Raw genomic sequence first — 26,758 nt, forward strand, 5'->3', positions numbered from 1 at the left:
TCATTGACCACTTTAGCTTGGAAGCTGGGAAGTAGATGGACTTGGAGATAATTGCTGTTACACTCATCACATGGGATGAAAACTGCCTTCTCAAATGCCCTGGGAGAATTTCCTTAAAGCCCATTTTCTTAAGGTAACGACATTTCCCCTCACCAGTGCAAAATCTCTGCGTGATAAGACGTGAGGATGTTGCTTATCCTTAAAATTAGTACTTTCAACCAAGTAAGTTGGAGTCTTCTGCTTACAATAATTAATTATTAATTGTCTAGTTAGGGACCCATGTTGGGTAAAGCAAAATGAGTTTCTGGAGAAGCTCAAGGTCTACATCCTCATGTTTGGAGTTTCTCAGTCTGACACTTACTGTGACAATTCTCTTGCATAAATGTCTGATCTGTGCAGTAAGTTTAGAGCAGAGGATCTCTGTGCTGTCTAAATTTCAAATTTTTAGGGATTGTTCAAGGTGTTGCAGTCTGTTTTTTAAGTGGTGCCCAAGGCCAAAATAATCCACAACAGCTATTCTGGATTACACAATCTACAAAATTGTATTGTGGATTACACAATTACACAGAAGTGTCCCTGTTTTACCACTCTGAGCAGTGCTCTGATCTACCTGGGTCTGCTTTAGGCAGGAGATGGGCCTGGATGACCTCAAGAGGTCCCTTCCAATCCAGATGATTGGGAGAATCAAATTATCTGTCATCCTGCATTTTCTCCCTCAAATGGACACTATCCCAAATCTGGTTTTTAAACCATTTGGCAGACTTGAAGAATCTCCAAAAAGAACTATAAACTGGTATGATGCATTGTGTTGGGTTCACTTGCCCTCTGAATTAAGTAAGAATAACCACTAACTGTTTAAAACTTTGTGCTGGCACTCAGCTAGAGTGTGTATCAGTAGCTGTCTGAAGTGCCTTAGAAAAACTTCTTTGTCACTCCTTATTAGCAGCTAAAACTCTGTTCCTCTTGGTCTTTGACGCCAAATGGAAGGCTGGGGACCATTCTGACATGCAATCTTAGTGGTTGAGGCAAGATAGAAAAAACAATTTAGATTTCCTAACCTAGCTCTTTAAATATATCCTTATGAGAAAAGATTTTATTTTCAAATTCAGCAAGGAATTATTTAATGAAGCCAGACCAAGTGGTTTTTTTCAGGCTTTCAGATTCAAATATATTACCCAAAGGATGTACAATGAGTTCTGTATTTCATTGAATTATCAGAAGGTGCACACTGTCATTTAAAAAAATATTACTGCAGATAGCTCTTTGGCAGAATACAATTACAGTCCCAGCAGAACTTGTAAGTTAAGCTATAAACATTATAAAAACAACAAACCAATTTGTGGCAAAATCAAAATAAATTGCTACAATGGAAACTTTTCAGTATTTTTCTGGATTTATCATCAGCAATTGTTACTGCTTAACTGTTTTAGTAACTGAGAGACATGAGCATTTCGAAGACAATTCTGAGCATAGTTTTCAGAACTAATATGGAAACTTTATAATGCTCTTTTAGAAATACATAAAAGATTAGCAAAACTGGGGAAAGCTAAATGAGTGTTTCAGGATTTAAGAGAACAGCAGCAAGCTGAATATGAGAAGTGCTGAAAGGATCTTACAAAGGAAACAGAAGGTAATATAAGAAGTGTGATAAAATAGGAATGGTGACTCAGGAAATTTTACTCTTTGTACAAAGTGACTTAGAAGTAAGTTATAGTAAAATCTGAATAGGAAAGGTGAATTCTTTCTTATACAATTTTAAATTAAATGTTAAGTAGTCTTGTTAAAGTCCTTGAACTTAAAAATTCAAAATTTACTTGTAGTACAAAGCCTCCTGATTGAGTTTTCTGTAGTGTTAAAAACAGGTTTGGCCCACCTGTGGAGGTATAAGACATTTTGGGGTGCTTGTGATCAATTGGCTGAGCAGTGGAGTGTCAGCCCAGGAGAGAGGAATGGTTATGCTGACCTTGCCATGAATCACTTGCAGAAACCCTTTTGAAGTGGGGAACCTAAATGAACTTCTTATTCCCACTGCAATGCGTGTAAAAATTCATGCCCTGTAGGATAAGATGTTTCTTAGCTCGTCTGTCTGGTTGGTGCCGAGTGTGCTGAAATGCTCAATTTGTGCATTGCTCCAGTGCATTGTTCTCTGTTTCTCTGCAGCTCCTGGTGATGTTTGCACCATTGCTGGTGGTGAATTTTATAAAAGTGTGAATGAGAAACAAACATAAGAATGCAATCTTCCCACAATGTCAACTGAGTTGAATGAAAGCCACGTCAAAAGCTAATCCTCCTGGAGACAATCACTTCAGTAAATCCATTTGCATGTTGCACAGGCTTACTCAATGTAAGAGTTACTAAACTCTTAAATTTTAAATATTCTGTATGAATCTCATTTTTCCCACTAGAAATGGATTTTAAATACATATTGATAGAAGGATGTGCAGTGATTCAAAGGCAAAACCAAGAACACCAGAGCATGCAGACCGTGCTGTCACCAGTTGGCTACATATGCTTTTAGAAAGTGTTTTATTGAGAGGTCAGACATAAGGATTTCCTTTTCATTGTAGAAAGAGCTTTGAATGATTCCTCTCTTTTTCCAAAGAAAATGTTGACAATAGGATCTTTGATCTTCAGAAGCTAATGCACGTGACAAATTTAATTCATGTAAATAATTCTGCTAGACTCAGTAAGACCCATCACAGAAAGTTAAACACGCATAACTGTGTCTCAAGTAAAGACCATGCACGTGGTAGGTATAGTGATATAGCCCAAAAGTTCACTTAGATAAAGTTCTCTCTTCAAAAGATGTAATGGAATTGCTGTCTTATCAAAAGATCATGTGGGTTTTTTAACTACGTTTTGCAAAAACTGACATGCACTCAAGTTCAAATCTTGTAAAAGCAAGATTTATCTAGACAGCTGAATGGTGTTATAAGTGTCCATGTTGTAGTTAAATAGTAATGATTTATTACATTTTTTTTATATCCTCATATTTTATGTTCAGTTCAGTATTATGTGATTTTAGCAAATATTACTGTGTAATTCCAGTTTACTATTCCAGTGTTATATTGCTATTGTCAAACCTTTTTCTACAATCATCCACTCATGATGTAAGTTTTCCAGGTGCTGACTTTCTTGAATACAATTGATTAAACTTGTATTCTGTAGAATAGAATCCTGTATGACACCTTGGGTGTTCAGTGATCTTTAGAAATAACCTTTAGACCTCAAGGTCTTGTGGGAAAAAAAGTTTTACTTAATAGGATCGTCTAGTTCAGAAATTCTCTAATGCTTGACAAAAGTCATAAAATAGACAAGCACATTTCTTTTCACAAGTACTTGCAGTCCTATTAGTAGTGCTTTGATTCCTACTGCTACTTGTCCTGTTCAGTTAATTAATATCATTTTGTAGTGGAGTGGGCTTGTTCAAAAGCTGAAAACTCTTTTAACTCCCCTACTGTTAGGAAATCATATTAAAATTTCTATTTGAGAGTGACCTTGCTGCTTCCTTTTGTTGATACATTAATACCACTAAACCAGTATTGGGGAGAGATGAGTTGTGCGTCCTGCTAGTGATGATAATGTTTTGTTTTACTGCTTGAATTGTGATGTTGCTTAAAAAAAGGCTCTTGAATAAGACTTTACCTAATTAAATCAGTTGATGTGGTAATTAATACAAGAATTCTCTGGGTTTGATATTCTGAATGTGACCTAGCAGTCCCTTATATCATCCAAGAGGACTCTTGATGAAAAGCCACCAGTATCAACACCAAAGAATAAAGGATAAGAGTTTTGCCTTATACTTTAAATTGCTGAAAGTGGGGCTATTGAACAGTGGTTTTCCACAAAGACAATGTTCTGTTTTCATACTATAGTTTCTCCCACATTCCATCAAATTTATGACAGACTATTAGTGTTAATTTGCACTTTTGGAAGGACTTCCATTTTAATAACTAATTACCTATAAGGAATTTTTTGATGCTTGTTTGCTGTCATCAAATAGTGTCAGGATGTGGAAGCTGCTGTACGGCTGGTACTGTACAAATTAGAAGGATAATTAGCACACTGTTACTGCCTCTTTGACTGTAGCTGTTTGGGGGTTGTTTCTGCCATATAAACATCCTATGTACAATAGTAGGCACTTTTTGAAGTATTTTTCTGCTTTCACTACTGCTTGATGTTGCTGCAAGTGAATGGGTTTAACACAAGCTGGTATATGGGAAAGATAATGATGAAACCAGCTGGAGTTGGAGGTGCTGAGAGACTGGGTTTTATTGCTTTCTACAGGATTTTTGTATGATTCTTTTTAGGAATGCTGACCACATGCTTTGTTTAGTTTGAAAAGACAATACAATGGGCCACATTCCCCTTCAGGAAGAGCAGTGTCGCTTTAGGGCATTATATGCATCTTTACCTTCTGATAATTTAGCTTTATGCTCTTTCAAGTTTTGATGTTTTCAAAGTCAGAAAGAGATGCAGACACTGAATTACTGTACACAGATACTGAAATATAATAAATTAATGAATACTCCCCATATCTTTACAACTTTTCCTTCCTTGTGTTTGGGTATCAGACTATGTAGATGTCCACCACACCCCATTCATCTCGTGAGCTGTCAGTAATGTTTTCAGTCCTTTTTCTCTTTTCACTTGTTCAATCAGTTTTGTTATTGTTCTGTGGCTTCCCTCCCAGTCTGTCTGTATAGTTCTAATATTATCTCTTGAAGTCTTAGGTAGTAGCTCAGTAGTTGGGCTGTGGTTTGCAGTTGGGAGAGGGGAAGAAAAAGTGCAGTTAGTACCTATATTTTATGAGAGCTCTATGTATCTCTCTGTGTGGCACAAAAAGCAGGTATTCTTTTTTTAATTTACTTTGCTATTTCTGCCATGTTTGTGGGCAAACTCCTTAATTTGTTTCTGTGGTGCAGCTCTCAATGAATTATGGATGTTGAGGGGAATAAACAATAGTCTGGTTTACCAAGAAGGATTTTAAAACGTTAAAAAATTTAGGAAAACTTAGCTTTTCATTTTACACTGTAGGATTTCAATACAAATTATTCCAGTCTTCTTCTGATAGAATAAGACTGAATTTCTGATAGAAATTAATTTTTCCCTACCAGTGTTACAGGGAATTTCACAGGATGTCTGCTCACACTCCCTTTGTATCTAACCACATACCACATGTAAAGAGAATGAATATCTTAAACATCAATTTGTTAGCTCGTATCAAACTTCTGTGAAAAGTGATTAACTGCTATTTGTACTTAGCTTGTTGTTTTGAAGTAAAGGATACTTCAAGTTGCTTGATGTTAAGTTAGTATGTGAGAGAAACTTCATGACTCAAACCACAATTTCTGAACAGAATTCCTACACAGTTGCTCCAGATGTGCAGCCTTAGTGGACCAGGTTTTCAAATTCTCATGGATGTCTGCCTAGCACACCTTTCTACTTGAGAAGTGGAAAGCTGAAGAGGGATTAAGAGGAAGTGCCCAGCAGGGGCAGGTGTGGCTGGGGGTCTGGGGTGTGTTTCCTGTAGCACTTCAGCTGTGTCCCTTCAGCTGTGCTCAGTGACAGGGGCTTAAAGGAAAGATTTGGAGATTTCAGTTTTCTAGACATGGTCTATCAGCCTAGACACAGGCCTGGGTCAAACTTGATCTGTACCAGCTCTTGGGCTGCTCAGCAGAAAATCAGGTGAAAGTTGACATTTTACTGATTTTTCATGAAGTTTGGGAGGGAGTTTTTGCTTGTGGTTTTTGTGTATTTTCCCCTGTGAGTATTATCAGAGGAAATACATATTTTCATTAATGGGTCACACTTCCTTCTGTGTTCACTATGCATTTGGGAATAGCAGTCTTCATCTCCATGCCTTGTCCTCCATGGATTTGGTATCTGAGCTGTGCTTTCTCTGTGGGTGCACTGCTGAGTGAGCTCGCAGGCTTTGGGCTTTACTGGGTGGGATGCAGCCCCATCCCACTGAAGAAGCCTCAGCTGTGGAATTTGTTTACTCTGTAATGTCATTGACTTTGGAGGCTTTCTAGAAAGATTCCTTTTCTCTGAGAGGTTATAGGAAGTTGAAATTTGTTTGCATTATGATTGAGAGCTCTTTATTTGATGCATATTAAATACTATAGTAAGTTCTCTTATGCTGGGCATTTTTTATACTTGAATGAGACTCTGTTGCACAATGTCACATCATCCTGTATGTTCTATGGTTTCACAAAACCAAAAATCACAGCATTATTTTAAGCAAACTGTGATTTTGTGGCTTGTTTAACTCAAATGGAGGAATTGGAAAGAAAATCAGAGGAATTACTTTTATCCATTTGAACAATTTATTCTTTTGGATGTCTGTCCTGTAAAGCAAGGGTGTCCAGGAGAGAGTGGAAGCAATGGCTCATGGACTGCCCATGCTTCTCCATTGTTAGCATCTCCTTGGCATGATTTTGGTCCTGGTGTGTGGTGAGGTTGGTTGGTTGGTTTGTTTGCAGTGCAGGGTGGATGAAACTGTGTTCAGCCTGTGCTGCAGCCCCCCAGGGAAGTGCATTTGTGCCAGAAACTCTGTGCATGAATTAAATGCTCTAGGGTGTCAGTGCAAGTCGAGAGAGGGTGTTTGAGTGATATCCCTTCAGGACAGGGGCAGTGCTGGGGGGCTCCACAGGGCCAGGAAAGGACAGACCTTTTGTTGATGTCTTCTGAACAGCCTCCCTGGGGTAGACTGTCCCCCAGAGTGTCTTGGGAGAAGGAGTAGCACGGACATAACATTTCAGAGGGTCAACTGCAGTAACAAAGTGGTTCATAACATGTCTGATCAGCAGAGTGGTACTGACAGGTAAATTGCTCCCCAGCACTAGTTTAGTTGTATCCTGTCAGAGCTGGGACTGAAATTACCTTGATTTGGATTTTCAGTTACTTGGGCTTAAGTCATTAATATATTCTGCGAAGAAAGTTTGCAAACTGCTTTAAAATAAATGCTTATTAGAAGGCTTCTGTGGGAAACTTCTTTCTTAACAAAACCAAAAAAATAAACAAAAGGAAAAAACCCACTGCCATCACAAAAAAACCAGCCCCCAAACCAACCAATCAACCAACCCCAAACCCAAAGCAAAACAAAAAAACCTACTTTAAGTAGATTTTGGTTTTGGAAAATATGATCATTGAAATAAAGTGTGCTCATTTTTCATAGTGTTTCTTCTGCTGGAATAAAATATTTAAAATGTGAGATTCTTAGCACATAGCTAGAAACTGATAATTATTTAAACCAGCTGCCTAGTTGCAGTGTATAGTGAGACTGATCACTGTGATTCACTAACACATCAGAAAAAAAATCCCAAAAGGCAACCAAGTGAAAATGCTATGGATAGATATAATGTGAGAAGTGGGTGCATAGTGTTGGTTTATTTTTAAAAAATGCAACCTCTATTTGAAGTTTGATTAGAATGAGTCAGTTTCTGTTAGATCTGACAGTTATAAATTTGTTATTAGCTTTCCAAAATAAAATACATGACTAACACTTTTTTAAAATGTGCTTATTCACCAAACCATTGCATCTGTAAGTACTGGAAAAGGATGCTTATCATTGCAAAATTTCTGCAGGTCTTTAATTAGAAGCATTTCCCTGTAAGGAGATGACTGTGTTTGCAGGAAAGGACAAACTTCCCTGTTTTGGCCATACTTGACACATTTCATGTCCAGTCTGTTACTTGTCTAAAGAAATAATGTACAAAAATTATTCAGTGTAATTTGAGCATCAAGAGTAAGAGCCACAATTTTTCCGGGCATTAATTATTTTCAAACAATTTTCATTTTCTATAGTTCAGCCTCATTTTTCTGTTAGGATTTTGAACATTGTAACCAAAACTTTCCTTCCTTCCATCCTCATCCCCGCAGCAAATATTCTCAGAAGGGAAGGATGTTACAAGTTGCATTGAAAGTTTAGTAAGTGATTTATTATTGTATGAAAATAAAAAGGATTTATTTTTGCCAGTGAAGTTGTTCATTTTATTCACAGAATTGATCTTTGGTGCAAACCAAATCCTTCTTGATAGCAGCCTGTTGCGAGTTCTTGTACATCACTAAAACTAATTAAAAACAGGTGGATTCTTCCCATGGAGCAGTACCACCCAGGTCAATGAAATGAAGATAACTTGTATGAATTGTTAGAGAGGATGTTGTTTTCCTTAGGGACTGTACTGGAATGCTAGGATTCTCTAAAGCTGCATTTCTCAACAGAAAGATAATAATATTTTAACTATGATACCCATATTACTTTGTTTATAAAACTTGAATTTAAGTTGGCGCTGTAGAGAAGAGGAAACCCTAAAGGAAACTTAATTTTTGAAACCTGATCTCTGTGTGAAAGTCTCTGTGAAACTCTGGTGTAAAGATTTGAAGGGCTTCATTTAGGAACTCAAATCTACATAGCTAAGTTTTGTTGGTGGTTTTTTTTAATTTTGTGGTGTCACATTTTTCAAGACAGCTTATCTTTCCCAGGAATGAATGAGATAGCAATATTGAAGAATCACGAGCTGTGTTTACTGAGTATTCCATTTATGAACTAAATGATCTGCCTAATTTCGTGATTTATTGCTAGTTTGATAGTTCTCTTTAATTAGTAGGAGTTTGGCTTATGTGGGATAATGATGCTGGTTTCATTCTGTGTGTAGGGCTGTGCAGAACGGGACAGGGAGGTAGGGTAGGAGACCGCCTGATTTGTGCTGCATTTTCATGGAGTGCCAGCAAGGTTCAGACCGGCCTCTTTTTCTGGGCAGAATGAATAGAAGGCTGGAAAAACAACCGTCACAATAAAATTTTTTTCAAGACAGAAATACTTGTATCTAAGCCAGCTATGAGTTTTGAAATAACGTATCTTTGCAAATCACATTATGCAGAGTGGTCCAAATATAGTCTTTGTGTCTAATGTCATTGTTACAGACCTCAAAGATGGTCTCTCTTAACAAGGCATATTAAAAAAATGACCCAATATGAAGTGGACTAGTTTATGTTAGTCTTTTATGTTAGTCTTTACAAGCCTTGCCAATTTTAATTTTGAGTTTTCTTTTCTTCTTTACTAGCTCCAGTTCTGTGCAGCCTCAGATGACAGGTTGAATAAAATAATAAAGTAATAGAAGACTGAAAGTAAAACACTAGAGCATTTCATATATTTACATTTTCTAGTTTAGATAGTTTAAATTTTAAACAAGTCTTTCATCATGTCACTGCTGAAATGTATTCCTAAAATGGTAAAGAAGACTTGGTAAATTAGATAAATAATATTATCATACATACAATTTTTAATCTGAGAAGTAGGAGGAGAAACTTGTGATATGCAGAGTTTCTTAATTGATGGAAATAAACTGTGTGTATATTGGAGCATATTTAATTTTTGTTGCAAGCTGAGGGTTCTGTATGCTTTCAGATGCATGGGTGTATGGACCATGGTCGATGCCAAATTGCCATTTGTGGGTGCCTCTGTGAGGTTCTGAGTGAGGAGTGATGCTGCTGCACACATGCATTGACAAGCAGCATAGTGTAGGGCAGGTCAGGTCTGATCATCTCTTTTCTCCATGTAGATGGCTCACAGTGGGCCATCATCTCACATCAAGATATGCATTTATTGATGAATTTTAGATCTGCAGAAATCTCCAGATCTTAATAACATTGCAGTATTTTAACTTTGCTACATTAGTATTTTTTTTTCCCTGTGGGTCAGTGTTGTTACATTTGCGCCTGGAAGTGGGATTTTATGTGGTTGGTTTGTTGTGACAAAGAACTTACTGTTCATATACAGTGGCAAGTGCTAAGAGCAAGACTATCTTGTCTTGCATAACAGATTGTTTTAAAACTTTACTAAAAATTAAAATTGATCAAAAAACCTCAAATTTTCTAGTTAAGAATATAAAATTTCTTTTGATTTTTTTGTCTTCTTTCTATCTTATTGCAAACTGCTTATCTTATTTTGAAACATACTTTTGTGCACTAGAGAAGTATAATTTATTGTAAACGTTACATTAAAAGACTCATTTCTCAGGCAGTTGGAATTAGTTTTTTTCAGAGAAATGTTTTCTATGCACAGTGTATAATCATTAGATTAAAAACCCAATTTCTCCAGCTTCTAAAACAAGCCATTTCTTTTGCATATTGAAAAGTTTTTAAGGGGTAACATCTTCAGAATAAGTGCATGTTCATATTGTATTGCTTCTGAAATAGCTGGGAACAGTGATGGAAAATCACTAAGCTAGAAAAGATCACTTGTGAAATGCACAGTACCTTAACATAAAGATGACGAATAAACAACTTTTTCCATGGCCTGCATGCAGGGCCAGTTTGCAGCTGTGTGATGGTGGTGGTGTTTGATGAGTCAGGCATAGTTTAATTACTGAATTTCTACTTTGCAGAGGTTGCAACAGGAAAACATTTTTGGACTTGTCTGTTTTTGTTTGTCTCTCCTATAGAAAATTAAATATTTTGTCTGCATATGTGAGCTATCCATGGTATGATGGCTCGTACCTCCCTGCTACAGCAGCCACTGCAAAGTGATTTGATTGTCCTCCAATCTACTGGAATAATTTTTAGCATGTCTTTTTGCCAGCCTTTTTGCAGACCAACAAGTACCTCAGTGTTAATTTAGAATCTACGAGTGAAGTGTGAGCATTTAGCAGTGTTAGAATTTTCAAGCTGGAGTCAAAATTCTTTCTTGACATATTTATTGACAATGCTTTTATTTAATAAAGAAACCACACGCTTTGGGAAATGGTAATCTTTATTTATGGCTAAGATGGGAAAATGCAAATGAAGTGGTGAATTTTGTGATTAGTATTTTACAGAGCAGTCACTTACTATAATTGCATGTTTTAGATCAGTGGAATTATCATGTTCTATTAACCGGATTGTTTCCTGACTTCTTGTAGGATTCTGAGTAACAACAAGATCTTGGGGTTGAAGAATGGCTCTTTCTTCGGGCTGAGGTCCCTGGAGAGACTGTGAGTAACTGATCAGCCTTGCTCCACCTTCAATTAAAAGTCTTTGTACTTTAAATATAGAAACAAACGTCAGATAAGGAAGCTGAGATGTTCTGAGCTGCATTGCACAGTAGAGTTTCTAAGCAGTCATCAGGTTAAGAAACAGCCTAAAAATGAGTGCATGAGGATGGACGTGGAACATGCAGGAAAGCACTGCCATCAATTTGGAACTAAAATAAACACCCAGTCAAAGCCTTGTACTACACTATGTGCACTATCACAGCAAAGACTGCTATATGTAATGGTAACACTAATATACCTGACAAGTAGTTTGGGTTATTTAACTCGTTGGTCTCCAATATTTTTATTTCAGATCTATATAATTTTAATTTTTTTCTATATTTTAATTATAATATCAACAACTTAGACATCATTTATCACAGGAGCAAACAATGACTTTGATAAAGCTCCATGGCCATGTATTTCTAGCCAGTATTTGAAGGGGGAAGAGGAGCTCAGGAACAGCTAATGAGTTAGGAAGAAAATATTTGGAAACTTCAATGGAAATAAATGAGTAGTAATAGCTACACTATAATAACACTACTTTCTGTATATATAGGTCAGTCATTTGAGAATGATTGTGAACAAGCCTAAAGGACTATGTTTTATATCTATAGGCAACTTTTGGTACCAGTACATCTAAAATGAGAAATTATGTCATGCCTATCTTACAGTACCTCCTGCAACTTAAGCTAAATTACCCTTATACTGCTTTGTAAGAGTAGCTTTGTTATGTAGAAGTATTGATATAAAATTGTTGCTACATTCATGAATGCATGAATGTATTGTATGGGGCGTGAATATTTCCATATGCAAAGAAATTATGTATTAAAATCAACCTTAGCTAATATTTTTTACAATAGATGTGTGTGATATGCATGCTGTTCATGGTTGTGGAACAAAGTGGGTAAGTATACCATACTAAGTTGAGTGTCCTAAATGTGGTTTAAAAATAAACAATTTATTTCAAGTTCTACAGCAATCCCTTTGAAGGATTTGGGTAAAATGACTTTCAGAACATTTCTGCTGAGTAACATAACATTGTCTCTGCATGCAGTTATAGTTGTGTCAAATACTTTCATCAATCTATTAAACGATATGGAATATTAAGTAGTCTGGAATGGAGAGTGAGGTATTATTAACTAACTATTATTGTTTAATATTAGGATTAACAGTGATACGAGGTTTGTAAAAAAGTCTACAAATATTTTAGATGAAACAAAAACAATTTAGAACACAGAACAGAATTACAAAATTATTGCAAGGGAAATTAGTAAGTTAAATTCTCATGTAATGGAAGTAAATGCAATTAATGTAGTGTTTAGAACTAAAGGAAAACATTTCCTCTGAGGTTTTCTTAATGTTTAATTTCCATTGGAGAATTATACTGAGTGTGTAGTTTTAAGACTTTTATTAGTTAAATAGTGGGAGAAATACTTGAGCCTGAAAAGACATTACAAACAAAACTAAGAGCAGTGAGAAAAGAGAAAAACTGCCTTAAGTGTGTAGCCTCAAGTACCATAACAATCCAAACCATTCTATTTTCCTGTACTGGTTTTTCACAACAGTACAGATAAAATGAATATCATCTTCTCTGTTTATAATTCTATTTGTCTATGGTGTTAATACAAAATCCATGAGTGGTCCATGAATTGAAGACTGGAATTCAAGTGATGACATTCTCATGATTCAGCTGCTCTGTTTCTGTTTCATTTGGGGCCACTCAGGGCCCATATGCTTCTTATCAATATCTGTGAAATCCCAGTTTCAGCTGCAGGGGCGAGAACAGCTGGAATAGCCTACCAGGAGGTGAGTGTGAATGAATTACAGCTGGATGAGTGCTCCTAGCTCTTGGACAAAGGTTTCCCCAGCTTTGCCTTTTGGACAGAACCTGATTCAGAGCAGTACTTCAGGTGCTCAGCATGGAGAACTGTGGCAGCAACAGCTGTTGATGTTCATGACTTATCAAAACGGACCAAGAGCTTCCATTCCTTGCCTGAAAGGAAGGACTGTGGCAGGGAAATCCAGCTTCCCTTAAAATAATAAGTTTACAAGATTAGGTGCTTAGGAACATGGGTGTGCTGGAGTTAAGAATTACTCACTTAATTTGGTTTTGCACTCCTTGTGGTCCTGTTCAGAGGAAAAAGTAATGTGAGTGCCATAGAGGAAAGAATCATGTAAGTCAGGTTTTTTGGGGTTTTTTTTTAGGTTACCATGAGATCATGAGCTCGAAGAGTGTAAGATTACGTGGAAAATGAAATCATTCAATGTCAAACTGGAAAAGAATAGAGAAGTAAAATTTCAGGTGGAATTGAATGACTTGTATATTCTGGCTCTTCCCTGTTCTGGAGTGCTTAAACCCTCTTTTTGGGTAAAGAATGGTTTGAAGCACTGCTCCAATAAGTGAGTGACAGCTTTCCCCCTATTATTTTGTTTTTCAATGCGTGTCACAACAGGAATTGGATTACAGAAGTGTCAGTCTTCTCAGGTTCTGGTGATTTCTCAAGAGCATGTTACACAAGTGAGGTCCCTCACTGAGCAGTTGTCTCAAAGTGGGGCTCTCATTCTATCAAGCAAATCAAAAAAAGTTATTTACCCCTTAACTGTCCATTCTAAGAATAAGACAAAATTGATTTCTCTAAAACTAAGGCTATTGTAGAATTCTAATATTTTACCTGGAATATTTTTTTCAAATTTTTTTCAGCAAATTGAGATTTTTTTCAACCATAACAAGGTTAGCGTTGCAGATTTTCTCAAACTGTGTTGCTGCTGTAGGAAACATGATACTACATTTTCAGAGGATAGAGCCAACAAACCAGGGAAAATATGTTTAGGGAAACATTTACTTCCTGTTTAATAATTTAAGGATAGTATTATATTTAATAATAATCCATTAATATTAAAAATGAAATGTAATAATATCTATTAAAAATAGTGATCAAAAGGCATGTATGAAATACTGATATTTTTACTGGGCATTTTGTAAAAATGCTTTAAAAAACACTGACTCAAAAGGGTGCACTTTCAGTTTCATGTATGTGTATGAACAGTGACTCATGAGTGATCCGTAGAGGTGGCAATACCTTTCCATAGTTACAATTTTCTGAAATTAAGAAATTGCCATGTGCTGGTTTGGAAAGGTTGGCTCACAAATGTGACATGGCATCTGGATCATGATGTGCCCCTGTGCCACTGAGCTTACACTGTAGAGACCAGAGGCATTTAGATGTGAAGATCATAACTTTAATACTATAAGAGAACAAAAGTTTTCTGTAAACTTTTATTTTATACAGATATGATATGCTGTCCTGTTATATGGTCCTTGAGTTGGAATAAATCAGAAGTGTAGGTAAGACTATAAATAAGCTTTTTTTGAAGCAAGTGTGGTCAAGGAATTGTTTGTTAAAATATGAAGAGCTATGTGGAATTTAACCAGAGGAGATCTACAGGTCATAAATTTTTTAAATGAGAATGCACACCTTGAACCCATTTCTGTAATACACCCTGTGGAGATGGCCAGCTTCACATTCAGGAGGCTGAGAATTCAGTTTGGGTCTGAAGCTGAGGGCAAAGACTTGACAGCTTGTAATGATTTCAGTTTCAGTGCTTTCCCTGTCTGTAGTCAGTGTTCTGCCTTCCCAGAACAGCAGGAGTTATAACAGAGATTTAAATAAGTTTTACTTATGCTCTAGATACCATAAAAGAAAGGAATATGAAAGTGAAGTAGCCCTTTCAAGTAAGTCTCAGCAATCTGAAAACTCTTGTTTAGTGAAATATTTGGAGGGATCTGAACAGCTGAATTGTCTGCGTGATTTAGTGGTGGAATTATTGAATAAACTGGAACAATATAATACATGGGAAAATCTGTGACAGTTTCCTTCTTTAAGAATTATTTTTATTTATTTATTTTTATTTTCTCAACATGGGGTTGAGCCTGCTATTACCCAAAGAATCATAGGCTAGTGCAGGTTACCAAGCTGCTTGCAGATGCCTTGTCGTGGCAGTGTGGGGTATGGATGCTGCTTGAAGCATTGCCATCCCCTCAGTGTGCAGCACTGAGAACATTAGTGCCAGCTGTGGCAAGGCATTTTATGCCTGAGGATGTTTGGCCAGCCATAGTCCATGGGATGCTTCTGGGGACAAAAACTGAGGTGACTGGGCCAGGTGCTCCAGCTGTGCTGGACCTAAAGCCAAGATCCAGACTAAGAAAAGAAATATTTTGCCCTCATCCTTGTGCCAGCTGGTGCAAAACACTATGTCCTGCAGCTGTTATCCACACTGCTAATTTTCTTTCTTTGCACAGCAGCCACTGCAACACAGTTGTCAGGACAGCCCTGCCCTGAGCTCTCTCCCCATGTTCTCCCTCCTTTCGTGGCTTCCCTGCCATGGGCTCCTGGTGTTCTGGGATTGAATGTGCACTTGGGATTTTCAGAAGTGGGTGTATGAGGTTGCTCTCTCTCTCTTTCATAACCAAATGTACTTTTTCATTAGGTTTATAGAAGCATTATACCTCTGAGACTGTTGCTCCTTTGTCCCAGTGACTGAACCTCTGACGGGTTCAGAAGCTATTGGGAGGGAACCAGCAAATACAAATAAAGAAACATACACAAACAGACTGTGGTTGCATAAGCAGTTTCCTTGGGAAATCAGGATGAAAGATCACTAAGCAAGATTACACATATTTTTCCCAGTTGAGCCAGAAGAAAAGCATGCCAGGCACTAATACGCAGCAGTGACTGTTTTACAGAAACTCGCTTTGTTACATTTTCTAGACAAAGAAAAATAGTATTCAAGTATCTGTAAGAATTTAGCAATGAGTTTATTTTTTGTTTTGATTTTATTTTTTTAGCACTATACATGTGTCTTACTCTACCAGGCCTCACTTAGATTGTGTGTAGTTTTGTTAAGTGCTGTTGTACAATCAAGTTCCAATCACATGTCAGTGCTGCACAGCCACATGTTGTCCTCAGTTATTATCAAGCAGGCCTAAAAGCTGCTTCCAATGGATTTCAGTGGGACATTCTGCAGCTATGTGTTGTGGTGTAACAGAAGTAATAACACACTAAGTTGAGGGATGAAAAGGAATAAAAAGGGAAGCATTAAAAATTAGACCATAGGAAAAACATGCTGCTAAGCAGTTGTTAAAAAAATTTGATATTTAGATTTTCTTTAGCAAAATTCAAGTGATGGAAGTGTAAAACATGAAGGTTTGACATTTTTAACATGCAATTTACATTTTCTAAATTACTGTCTTCTTAATTTTGTCCCTGCCCATACATTTGAAATGTGCATATGCACGCACACACATGAAGAAACAGATGTTCTTCGTAGGTACTGTGAAGAATTGGAAATATGCTCAAAGAAACTGCTAACAATTATACTTTCAACACATTGTGTATGACATCTTTAAAGTTAGAAACTTCATAGATTAAATTTAGAATATGTGTTCTTTTTTGGATTGTTGTAAAAATAGAAAAATACTGGTTATTATGAACTCACAATATTTCTGACTGACAGCCAGGATCCAGCTGTGCAACGTTTTTGGCTTATTTTTTCCCTTGAAGATCTTGCAGCTGAGGAGTGTGCCCCTAACTTTGTGCAAGCACTTTTAGCAGAAAATAAATTTATAAGCTTGGAGACCTCAAATGCCACTGAACTGAGTGTTTAGAGAAATGCTGTGATGGTATTCAAGTAAAGGGCAATCTAAAAATCTGTTTCTTAGGGCTGTTAGTTGTGTAAATAGTCATAGTATGAATAAAACTATTCCGTTTTATCAGGTTGTTGTATTTGGAGAAATATTGAGAAAGAAAACTCTCAAGCATCTGAAGTTGTCTTGCAACTTTTTCTTGCATTTGAAATTCTGCATGGATTTAGTAAATTTTCTAGGTCCAGTTAATAATGATAGCAAACAAGTTATTTCTTTATTCTCAATGAACAAAACTACAGATCCTGCAACCATTATTTTTTCTTGTTTAGTAATATGTCTAGGACACCTGAGGAATTCCAAGCAGTTTTACATGTAAATTTTTTTACTGTGTTGGCTTGTAGTTGTTTACAAAAGCTCATTATACTACATTACTGTTTGAAGTGATTGATCATATTCTGCTAGATGCAGAAGGGTGGGAATAGTTGTGGGGAATGATTTTCCTCCAGGAGCAAGGCTCTGCTTTGTGCCTGTACTCTAAAATATACTGAAGATAATTCATGTTCCTCTTGGCAGTCATTGAACTTTGAGTTACCCTTTTGGTTTCAGTGTCAGAGGAAGGGTTTGTCTTTTTAATTATGATGATGCCAGTGTTTGCATGAGGCAGGAGATTTCCCTTTGTCAGTCCTAAACACAGCTCATGTAGCTGGCAGGTTGATAGTAATTGATAGATATGTTTGCAATATGGTCTGTACAAAGGCACTTGTAAATACTGAGCTTAAAAAACAAGGTTCTGAAAATTCCTGAATTACTGAAGGTACCTTTTCATTCAGAGACGTGTCTATTGCAGATAATTGGTTTTGAGGGTTGGAGATACTCAGGAGATAAAGAGCTTTACAAATACTGAAGGAAAAACAAGCCCAGTGAATTTGGCAGTGGACAGATCAGAAAGAGGAAAGAAAATAGTTATGCATATAATAATAATTTATCACCGAAAATTAGAATAGCTTCTATTCTAGTGAAATGAATGGTTTTTAAGGTTCATCCTAGAGCATGGAGAAAAGGAATTTCTAACAAGAAAATTAGTGTTAAGCTAGTGAATGACTCCTGCATTTCCTTACACCAGTCTATCTTTGTGGTGGCTGCAGCCCAGGGATTTTGCCTCTCTTCGGTGCTTGGTTCTTTGTCATTGTGATAATTTCGGTCATCTTACTCCATAATGCCAATGTCAGATATATTCTGGTAGAGACAGAAGATAGAGATGTTCACTTATATGAATGTGCTCATTAAATATCTGACTTCATGTACCTGTCAATGAAGATTGTAATGCATTACTGAATTACTAAAAAATAATTAAATGTATGTCAAAAGAGGAGTATTTTTTCCATAAAATCAATTTATTTCTGCAAAATACATTTTCTATAAAATAATTTTAATATTTTAAAATATTAATGGCATGGATTGGTGAGAATGGTATGAGCCTGATATGAGACTGAAAGGAGATAGGAAAATGATCCTCATAGCACCAGAGTACCTTCAGTTTCTCACTGCCAGGGGGTTTTTTTTAGCATCAAACAAGAGTTCCTCATTAACATTTACAATATTTGTATTATATCTTGTAAATCATTGAAAACAACAAATTTAGTAATTGCAAATAAAATTTAATGTTACAATGCAAAGTTTCCCTTATCACTTAATTAGCTAGAATTATCTAATTATTTATACCTGACTATTTAAGTTGAACAAAGTTTTTACCCAGCCATATTAATTTATTTATTGACAGGTTTCATTTGTCATTATCTGATGGCAAAGATGAGGTGATATATTTCAGGCATTGCATTCAATTAAAAATACAACTTTTTAGCTTCTATGTCTTTTACTTGAAAACAATTATTCTTGATCATAAAGGACTTCGTATAAATAGGGAATTTTATGCATACTGTAGCAAATACATAACGGTTAGGTAATACAATATTTATATGTTGATGTTAAACAAGACAGTATTTAGAAAGAAGAAAATCTGTGAATGAAAAGGCTTTTATTTGAGACAAGTGATTGGAATCAAGGACTGTCTCATTTTAGAGTTTTTGAAAGTTTTCATTCAGTTTTTGTCTCATCACTTGATCTTTCTCTATCTCTCTGGTTTTTATCTGTATTGCTTATTTAATATCTCCAAATGCAGTGATAATGAGAGATCTCAGGTGATCAGGAAAGAGAAAGCAAGAAAAAGTACATTGGTGTTTGTGTAATGCCAATTATTTTACATTTCTACCTTATGTGAGGTCATTTTTGTACATTCCTGCCCTGAGTGGGAAGAAACCTTAATGGGCACAAGTACAAAAGTGCAGATAGAGATTACTGATGCTTGTTGAAAATACCTGCCCATAGGCAGGTAAAGACAGCAAGAGACAACAGCAGACATAAGGAACTATTGGAAAATGTCATGGATCTGGACTTGTTCCTTGCTGTAGTTGAAAGAGTATAGGGTAAATTGCTTTTCAAAGTAAGTATAATTTTGCTGCAGGCAGTGTTTTAATGAATTGCACAGGAGGAGAGTATTTAATTTGCTATCATTTCATAGAAATTTTGAGAAACCAGAGAAGGAAAAACATCAATGTCACAAGTCAAACTGGGCAAACTTAATTAAAAATTGCTTTTTCCTTTTAATTCTGTGGTCCTTAATGGATCTCTTTGTTCTGTTCTATGAATAACAGTAAGTTACTCATTTAGAAGTGCAAAAACTGAGTATTTTTTGACAATGGCCTCCCTAAAAGCGAATTAAAGGAAAACCACCAACCAAAAAAGCAACCTCCCCAAACTCTCTAAGTGCCAGAATCCATTATGTTCTAGTGTGCAGTATCAAAGAATGATGTAGCATTCTATCAGCAATTGTAAAACTTTTGCTATTCTTAATATGACTGTCAGAAACAGAGGAGTTAGAAATTAAAAGTAAAATTACATTACCCTCTTTCTAACAGGTTGTATGTACTGTAAGTCCTACAAGCATGAAGTATCTATCAAAGCACTTGTAATGCAGTGTGACAGAAAGGTAATGCATCTTTTTCCTCTATTCATTTGTTATTTACCAGTACAAAGTCACAATACAGACTATTAGATGTCACATACATTATATTTCACAGGATGAGACAACAAGAAAATAACCTGTATGTCTATTGCTGTAGAGTTGCTATGCTGTAATGTGCAAAAAACAACAGTAATTTTAGAAAAAGAGGATGTTTTCTTAGGGACATTACAGTGCTGTTTAAAAATAGCATTAATTAGCTCTGAAAAACAGGTTAGTAAATCAATCCCATTGTTCCTGGTACAAGGGTCCAGAACCAAGTGTGATTTTCATCTTTTCTTTATACCTTAAGCCTGGTTTTTTTTGCCTGCTAAACTGCCACAATAATTTGTCTGTTTCTGTGGTATATTTGTTTCCCCCTGGAAACAGCATGGGCTGCCAGGCCATGTCTTTGCTCTTAATTCCACGGTAGTATTTAATGTAGTGAGGTCTGAGAGCTGCTCAGTGCTGCCTTCCCTCGCAGGTGCTGCTCGTGGGGTGACAGGACTTGTGTCATTCTGAATGCACTGCTGAGATTGCCTTCCTCTGCTTCTGACATGGAGCTGTGCTTTCAGCTTGGGCACAGAATTGCCAGCTGCTGGCACGGACATGGCATAGCAGCAGTATTTCAGATGTCAGTGGTTTGCCAGGCTGCATCGATGAACTTTTGAGTGTAACTCTTTGCAAAACAGATTTCTGTTGGAAAGGTGAGCATGGCAAAATAGAACTGTTCAGCAGGGGACACAGCAGTTTCACAGGACCATTTTTATCATAGGCACCAGTGTTTCATTGAAACTGCTTTATAGTCACAAAATATAGAATCTTTTTTGATTGACAAAGCTAAAGTATACCACTTAGGAATGGTGCAAGCTGTGTTTCTATAAAGAAGCACAGAGTGGTTGAAACAGTAGGAAAAACAGAAATGTGGTGTTAGGGCAGTTTGTATGAAGTCAGAAAGAAGCATTCTGGGAAGCCAAGCTGATAAAAATTAGTGTTAGTTCATCAACAACTGAGCATATCTTGTGAAGGGAACTGTGAGGTGAATTGGTAGCTGAATCCTTTTATTCAATATGTGGTTTTGATTCCTCAGCTGTAGGCTATTGGTGGAATAACCCTCTCAAACTCCAGAAAATACTATATACTAGTTGTATTCAGATGCAATGTAGTCTTTAACATGTTTACGTTCAAGAAGCCCAGTAAGTTGCCTCACCCTGGCAGTGTCCATACACAGAATGTGAGACGCCTCAAGTTCTGACTGGGGACATCTCAACATCATGCTGGTGTTGGGTAACTGAGGATCTACAGAGAAGCTCCAAACTCAGTCCTTCCCTCCCAGAGATTTTTATGGGCCCTACTGATAACTTTTCTTTTTGTGTCTCCACCTCTGACTTGATACCAATTGACAGACATTTCTCAATTGCTTACTTATAAGGACAAAACTCCCTGTGTATATTAGTTATTGTCTGCCAAAAGTGCATGTCTGTAGACGAGGCTGGGAGATCTCAGATGAAAACATGCTATTTCTCATTCGTATCATGCTGGTCTGTAAATGCTCCAAGGGTACCAATGACCCTGGGAGCTTGCTGCCCTCCAAACTTGTGGGGATTTCTGCAGAAAGCACGGCTTGTTCTCTGGGCGCTTGTGCTTCGCCAATAATCTCTGAGAAGGCAAAAAAAAAAAAGTGGAATTGAAAAGGAATGGAAAGAAGGGCTATGGTTTATGCCAGTTTAGTTTAAAGAAAAAAAAATCCCCAAAATGAGTTGTCTGAAGTAGTTAGTAAAGCTGATGTAATATAACAGCTGTGGGCAGTTTTTCTCCCCACTTCTTAATATAGACAGAATTGATTAGTTGGGTGTAGTGTAGTGCTGCGTGTGTCAAGTAGGTACAAAATGGTTGTTCTCACGAGAAAATTGCATGCAGACTTAGCACATGATAAGCTGTCTTGTGTTAACACAAATTGCCTCGTTCTTGAAATGGAAAGTGACTGGGAGAGCTATAGAGGATGTTTGTATAGTCTGAGCTATGCACATATTCTGTGAAAAAAAAAAAAGAATTACAAAATTCTACTATGTGCTGCTTTTGAAAGTGTTTTGCTGAGGAGAATACAGAGAGAAACATTGTGCTGAAATAAAATGGATATTTTTGTTTGCTTGTTAACTTGAAAAAATGAAATAAAATTGCTATGTGCAATGGTAATGAGATTTATCTGATAAAAATAAGTGGTTTAAGTTAAAAATAAGCCACTTGAGTTAGCATAATGCAAGAAACTTGTTGAAGCAGAAGTAAAATGTATTTATCATGCCTTTATAACCCAGGAAACTGCCAAAGGGGCAACTTGAATCTCTTAAAGTCAATTAATCTCTGTCAATGAAAAATATGAAAGATACTAAATCAGGAAAAATGTTAGCAGTAGGTGCCTGTGAAAGCCAAATTTATTAAAAAGCATACCCTCAGCCATAACTGTAACACTTCTGCCATGATGCTGCAATTAATGGCCAATGAAAGAAAGTTTTACAGCTAATGTATGTACTCAGACACATGGTACATTTATTACTTTCACCAATTGTGTTTTACCTTTTTTTTTTTGCATTCAGTATTCCCATTTGTTTGTTCATGCAAAGTAAGCTAATACTTTTTTAAAGACCTTAAAGACATGCTTTTCAGCTGAAAGGGCAGTGTAAAGTACATTGTGTTCAGAACAAAACGGTGTTTTATGTACTATGTCAGCAGCTAAATTGAGAATTTGATGTTTTTTTCCTTTTTTGTGCCATTAATTGCGTTTAGGTATTTCTGAGAAGTGCGAGTGCCTCACCAGGGACAATTCCCCCATTTGAGTGAACTTTAAATACTGTGTTAAGCTTTCCTACTGTACAGAGTTATGTGAACTTACAAAAATATTTAGGAATGTAAGACCAGAATGGGTTGCAGCCAGCCGGGTCTTACAGGCACAAAAGAAGAAATTGTACTTATTTTGCCTTATTTTTACGTGTCTTTGCCACTGTAAGCAATGAATCCTCATCAGCCATTCTGACAGTTCCTTAGCCATGGCTGTGCCAGCAAGGTGCACCAACACAGGCACTGACTTTTCAGTACTGGACTAGAGCAGGTCACCAGTGTAAACTATCCAATACACCCTTGCTTAGCCTTTTTTAGCAAAACAGGAGGAGCCGAGGAAACTCCTGAAACCATGTTCTGCATCAAACAATAAATAAATAAATAAATAAATGTTGCTGGTCCTGGAAGATGCCTGGGGAGGATTCAGCTCTGGGTATGCAAAAATTCATGTCACAATCTGCAGTTTCTATCTCTAGTAAGTTATATTCATGCATGAACAATATCAAACTGAACAAATATTTTAAGGCTGCTCCAAATATTTTTTCTACTTTTTCTTATCTATGATCTAAATGTACTCATAGCCTATTTTTAGCCATATGATTTTATAATATTGCTATCCTTTAATTTATACTAATCCTTTTCTCTTTGTAGGGTTCACCATTTATAAACAGTGATGTAATACCTACTTTCATCATCTAGCAAGCCAAAAATATGATAATCTCTTAGTGACATCATGAAAATAACCATGAATTGTACATATCTTTAAAAAAAATTATGGGCACAATGCCTGAAGTATCTAAAAGTAAGATTATTATCTGCAAAGATTTATTTTATACACAATGGCAATGTAATCTCTTTATAGTCTAAAAAATTGATTTTAATCCAGTTAATTGAATACTCAGATAAGTACAATTTCAGCTTAGTTTAGCATTCAGAAATGATGTTCATGTTGTAAAACTGATACAGTTGAGTATAGAAAAGGCCCCTCTGCACCCCTTTACATGCAGTAAATAAATATCCTTGGGAAATTCACTGTGACTTTTGGGCTTAGGAGGTCTGTACAAAGCTGCTTTCTCTGCTCTTGCATAACAAGCCAGCGCTGACCAAATGGTTACTTAAAGAATCCCAGTGAAAATTTAAAGCTTCCTGCTGAGGACATTGAATCGATTCCTACTTTCCATCCTATTTTTATTTTTGTTGTCCCTGTTTTCAGGTTGAGTGCTGGAAGTGTGGTGGTGTTCCTTTTCTTTTTGTTCTCTTGAGAACTGAGAATTCAGTAAATTGAACTTTTTTTTCCCCTTTTTTTTTTAAGCTCAGTCAACTGCACAGAGGGTAAAATACAGACATTTTGTTACAGGTCTTCTCTCCTGATTTCCTTGCATTCAGGTGTGAATTACTGAATCTGTGATTACTTTGTGTTTTATTTGTGTAAGTCAAATTAAATGTCTTTCACTTGGAACAGAAATGAGACATTTCACTCATTTTTCCCCATTGACTATGTTATTGCACAACAGCCGCTCCCTGGTTTCATAGAGCTATCTACTCGTGTATTCAGACTCTGTATTATTGTAAGATGAAAAAATTCGTCTTAGCTAATAGCTCTGACATAACTTCTCCTTCATTCATTGATTTCCTACCTTTCTACTTGCCTTGCTCAAATCTTTCATAAGCAGTGACAATGAAAGGAAAAACATAGAACAAAAGAGTGTCAGCGAGTGTGAGTAGTGTGCAAGGGTGTGAGTAGTGTGCAAGAGTGTGCCAAGTGTTCCTGCTCATTCCCAGGTATGTCCAGGTGTGCCTGAGTTCAATTTTAACAGGGGGTCCCTAGATTCAGATCTATGTCTATATGCACGGTGTTCTTGCAGTAAGCACACAGATCTGTGGCTTTCTTGGCACAACTAACTCATGGTTTGTGTTCTGACAGCACATTAGGAAGAAAAAATAGACTTTGGAAAAATGTATTAGGTATTAAATAGGTCAATAATATATAATGCGCGTTTCTCTTAATTGATGTGGCCAATGTACAGTGTAATAGCTGCACAGGAGCTGTTGTGGTGCATGCTGTGAAGACATTAAAACAATACACAATAGTAATTTAAATTCGAATAAGTCCTTTAACATACAGCAGTATTGGATCCAAGAGTATCTCTATGATTTCCCTGTCTCAAAGGGACAAGCTGTATGATTTTATTTCTACAACATGAATAGAAAAGAAATTGTAATATTTTAGTGTATGGACTAAACAATGTGTATACATCATTTTTGGTGTCGTGTAACCCGAGTTTATTTTAGGTTAAAGAAAACTGAATAATGTTTGTGCTTTTAGTAGGAGCATCTAAATAGCAGTTCCTGATAGTACAGTGCTGACAACTACTTTAAAGGGTCTTTGCTGATTAAAAGTTGTGCATGATTCTTTTAAACAACTCTATACTTGCCTGTGTAATCTAGTGACTTTTGGTCCATTTCTCCCACAAATCTGTAAAAGCTTTTTCATTTGACAATTCTTTAATAAAAGAATCAGGATTTATTGCTCACAAAGGTGAGCTAAGCCAAGTTTCATTTTTTCAGCCCACCTGATGTCTCTCAGCAGCCCTTGTGGCTCTGCTGTGTCTCCATGTTGTTACAGAGGTGCTGTTCCCCAGTGTTCATCTCTTTTTCACAGGAGCAGCCAATGTCTCTGGAGAAAATACAGTATGCCACTGAGCAGCAATTTCATTAGCAGGCATTTTAGGGAAAAAAAAGTAGGTGCAGGCTGGGAAATGAAACTCAGCCTGATGCCTACAAAGAATGTAGAGGCATAATTTATGAAGGCTGTGTGCTGGACACATGGAGCTGAGCACATGCCAGCAGCAAGCGTGAACCCTCGGGGCTCTGGGCTCAGGCCAACTTACACAAAAGCTGGTACAGGTATGGCATTGTTGCTGCTCTGCTACAGCTTATGGAGCTTGGGCTGTGCCAGGCTTTCTTCTGCTAAATGAACCTGGGGAATTCATTTCTTCAAATACTTGGTGTGTCATGGTGAGGTTGAGGTTCAGTTGGCTAAAACCCTAGCATTTTTAATGAACTGTAGAGCATTAGCTGTGTGATTTCTATTTATTTATTTAAATGCTTGCATGTTTTAGAGTTTTTGCACATGTTGCTGTAGTGTGCTGTTTAAGCCACTGGTGGTACACTATGAAGATCCATTGATTGTCCCATTTTCTTGGTATGTTAGTTGTATCTAAAAGCAGATGTGGATACTGTTTTCATTAAGTGGGTTTAAAGAAAACTTACTATTTACAAAATTGCTGGGAAGGATAAACAACATTTACACTATTTTGTGATCCTCAGTCAGATTTCCATGAAATGCACATTTTCGGAATCCAAAGCTTTTCTAATGACCTATTAAGTAATTGTGTAGTTCAACATTTAAAAGATGATATTTGAAAAACAAACCCTAATGAAGTGTGGTGAGCCAGCAAAAAGCAGATGGGATCATGCACAGTATTACTGGTCTTGCAGAATGACTGAATGAACCTTTTATACTAGTTACAGATTTTACTGTCAAACTTTAGTACTGGGCTAATGTTAGAAAAGTAAACTGTGAGAGCAGCTGCTGCTCACTTTCCTGCTTCAATCAGGCTGGAGTAAAACTAGAAATGGTATTTCTCTTGTTTCAATATTGAGATAGTAGTAGATTTCTAACTTAGAGCTACACAAGTGCACTGTTTATATTGATTGCTAGGATAAATTAACATAAAAATTAACTGATAGATCAGAACAATACTGGCAGTTTGGCAGTGTTGGTTCTGCATGCAATTACCTTTCATTTCCCATTGAATTTTCAGGCTCCTGTGTGTGACAGAGAGTATGGGTTCAAAGAAATTAAAGAGAGAGCGCATGTGCAAGTATGTACAATATCAGTGCCAATATGCCAGCAGTGAGCCTGAAGGAAAGCAGCCTCACTGCTCCACCACTCACCCAGAAAGTTAGCAGAACAGTCAATCAGCCAATTACCCAGCAAGCTGTCTACATCCTCCAGTGCTAAAAGGCAAAGCAATTTGGTTTTGTTCTTTACTGACCTTTCTCTTTTGCATGTCAGCTATTTTGTGCATTTTTTGTATGTTAAATTTGGGATTGCGTAAGCTTTGTTTTTCTGGCTTATTTGCTTGTATCTTCCTAAACATATATTTATTTAATTTTATTATATTGCTGAAAACAAAG

At 36.7% G+C, this 26,758-nt stretch overlaps 1 protein-coding gene across 2 annotated transcripts in view; it reads left to right on the top strand.

The window, feature by feature from the left end:
- The window catches only part of ADGRA1 (adhesion G protein-coupled receptor A1), a 252,829-nt gene that overhangs the window by 30,319 nt on the left and 195,752 nt on the right, over positions 1–26,758 (top strand). For both annotated transcript variants that reach the window (XM_064716633.1, XM_064716632.1), the window contains exon 2: positions 10,905–10,976. In XM_064716633.1, the coding sequence (XP_064572703.1) occupies positions 10,905–10,976 (72 nt within the window). The remainder of the gene's footprint in view (positions 1–10,904; positions 10,977–26,758) is intronic.

The sequence above is a fragment of the Zonotrichia leucophrys genome, chromosome 6 (genome assembly GCF_028769735.1).
Source record: "Zonotrichia leucophrys gambelii isolate GWCS_2022_RI chromosome 6, RI_Zleu_2.0, whole genome shotgun sequence".
NCBI classification, from domain to species: Eukaryota; Metazoa; Chordata; class Aves; order Passeriformes; family Passerellidae; genus Zonotrichia; species Zonotrichia leucophrys.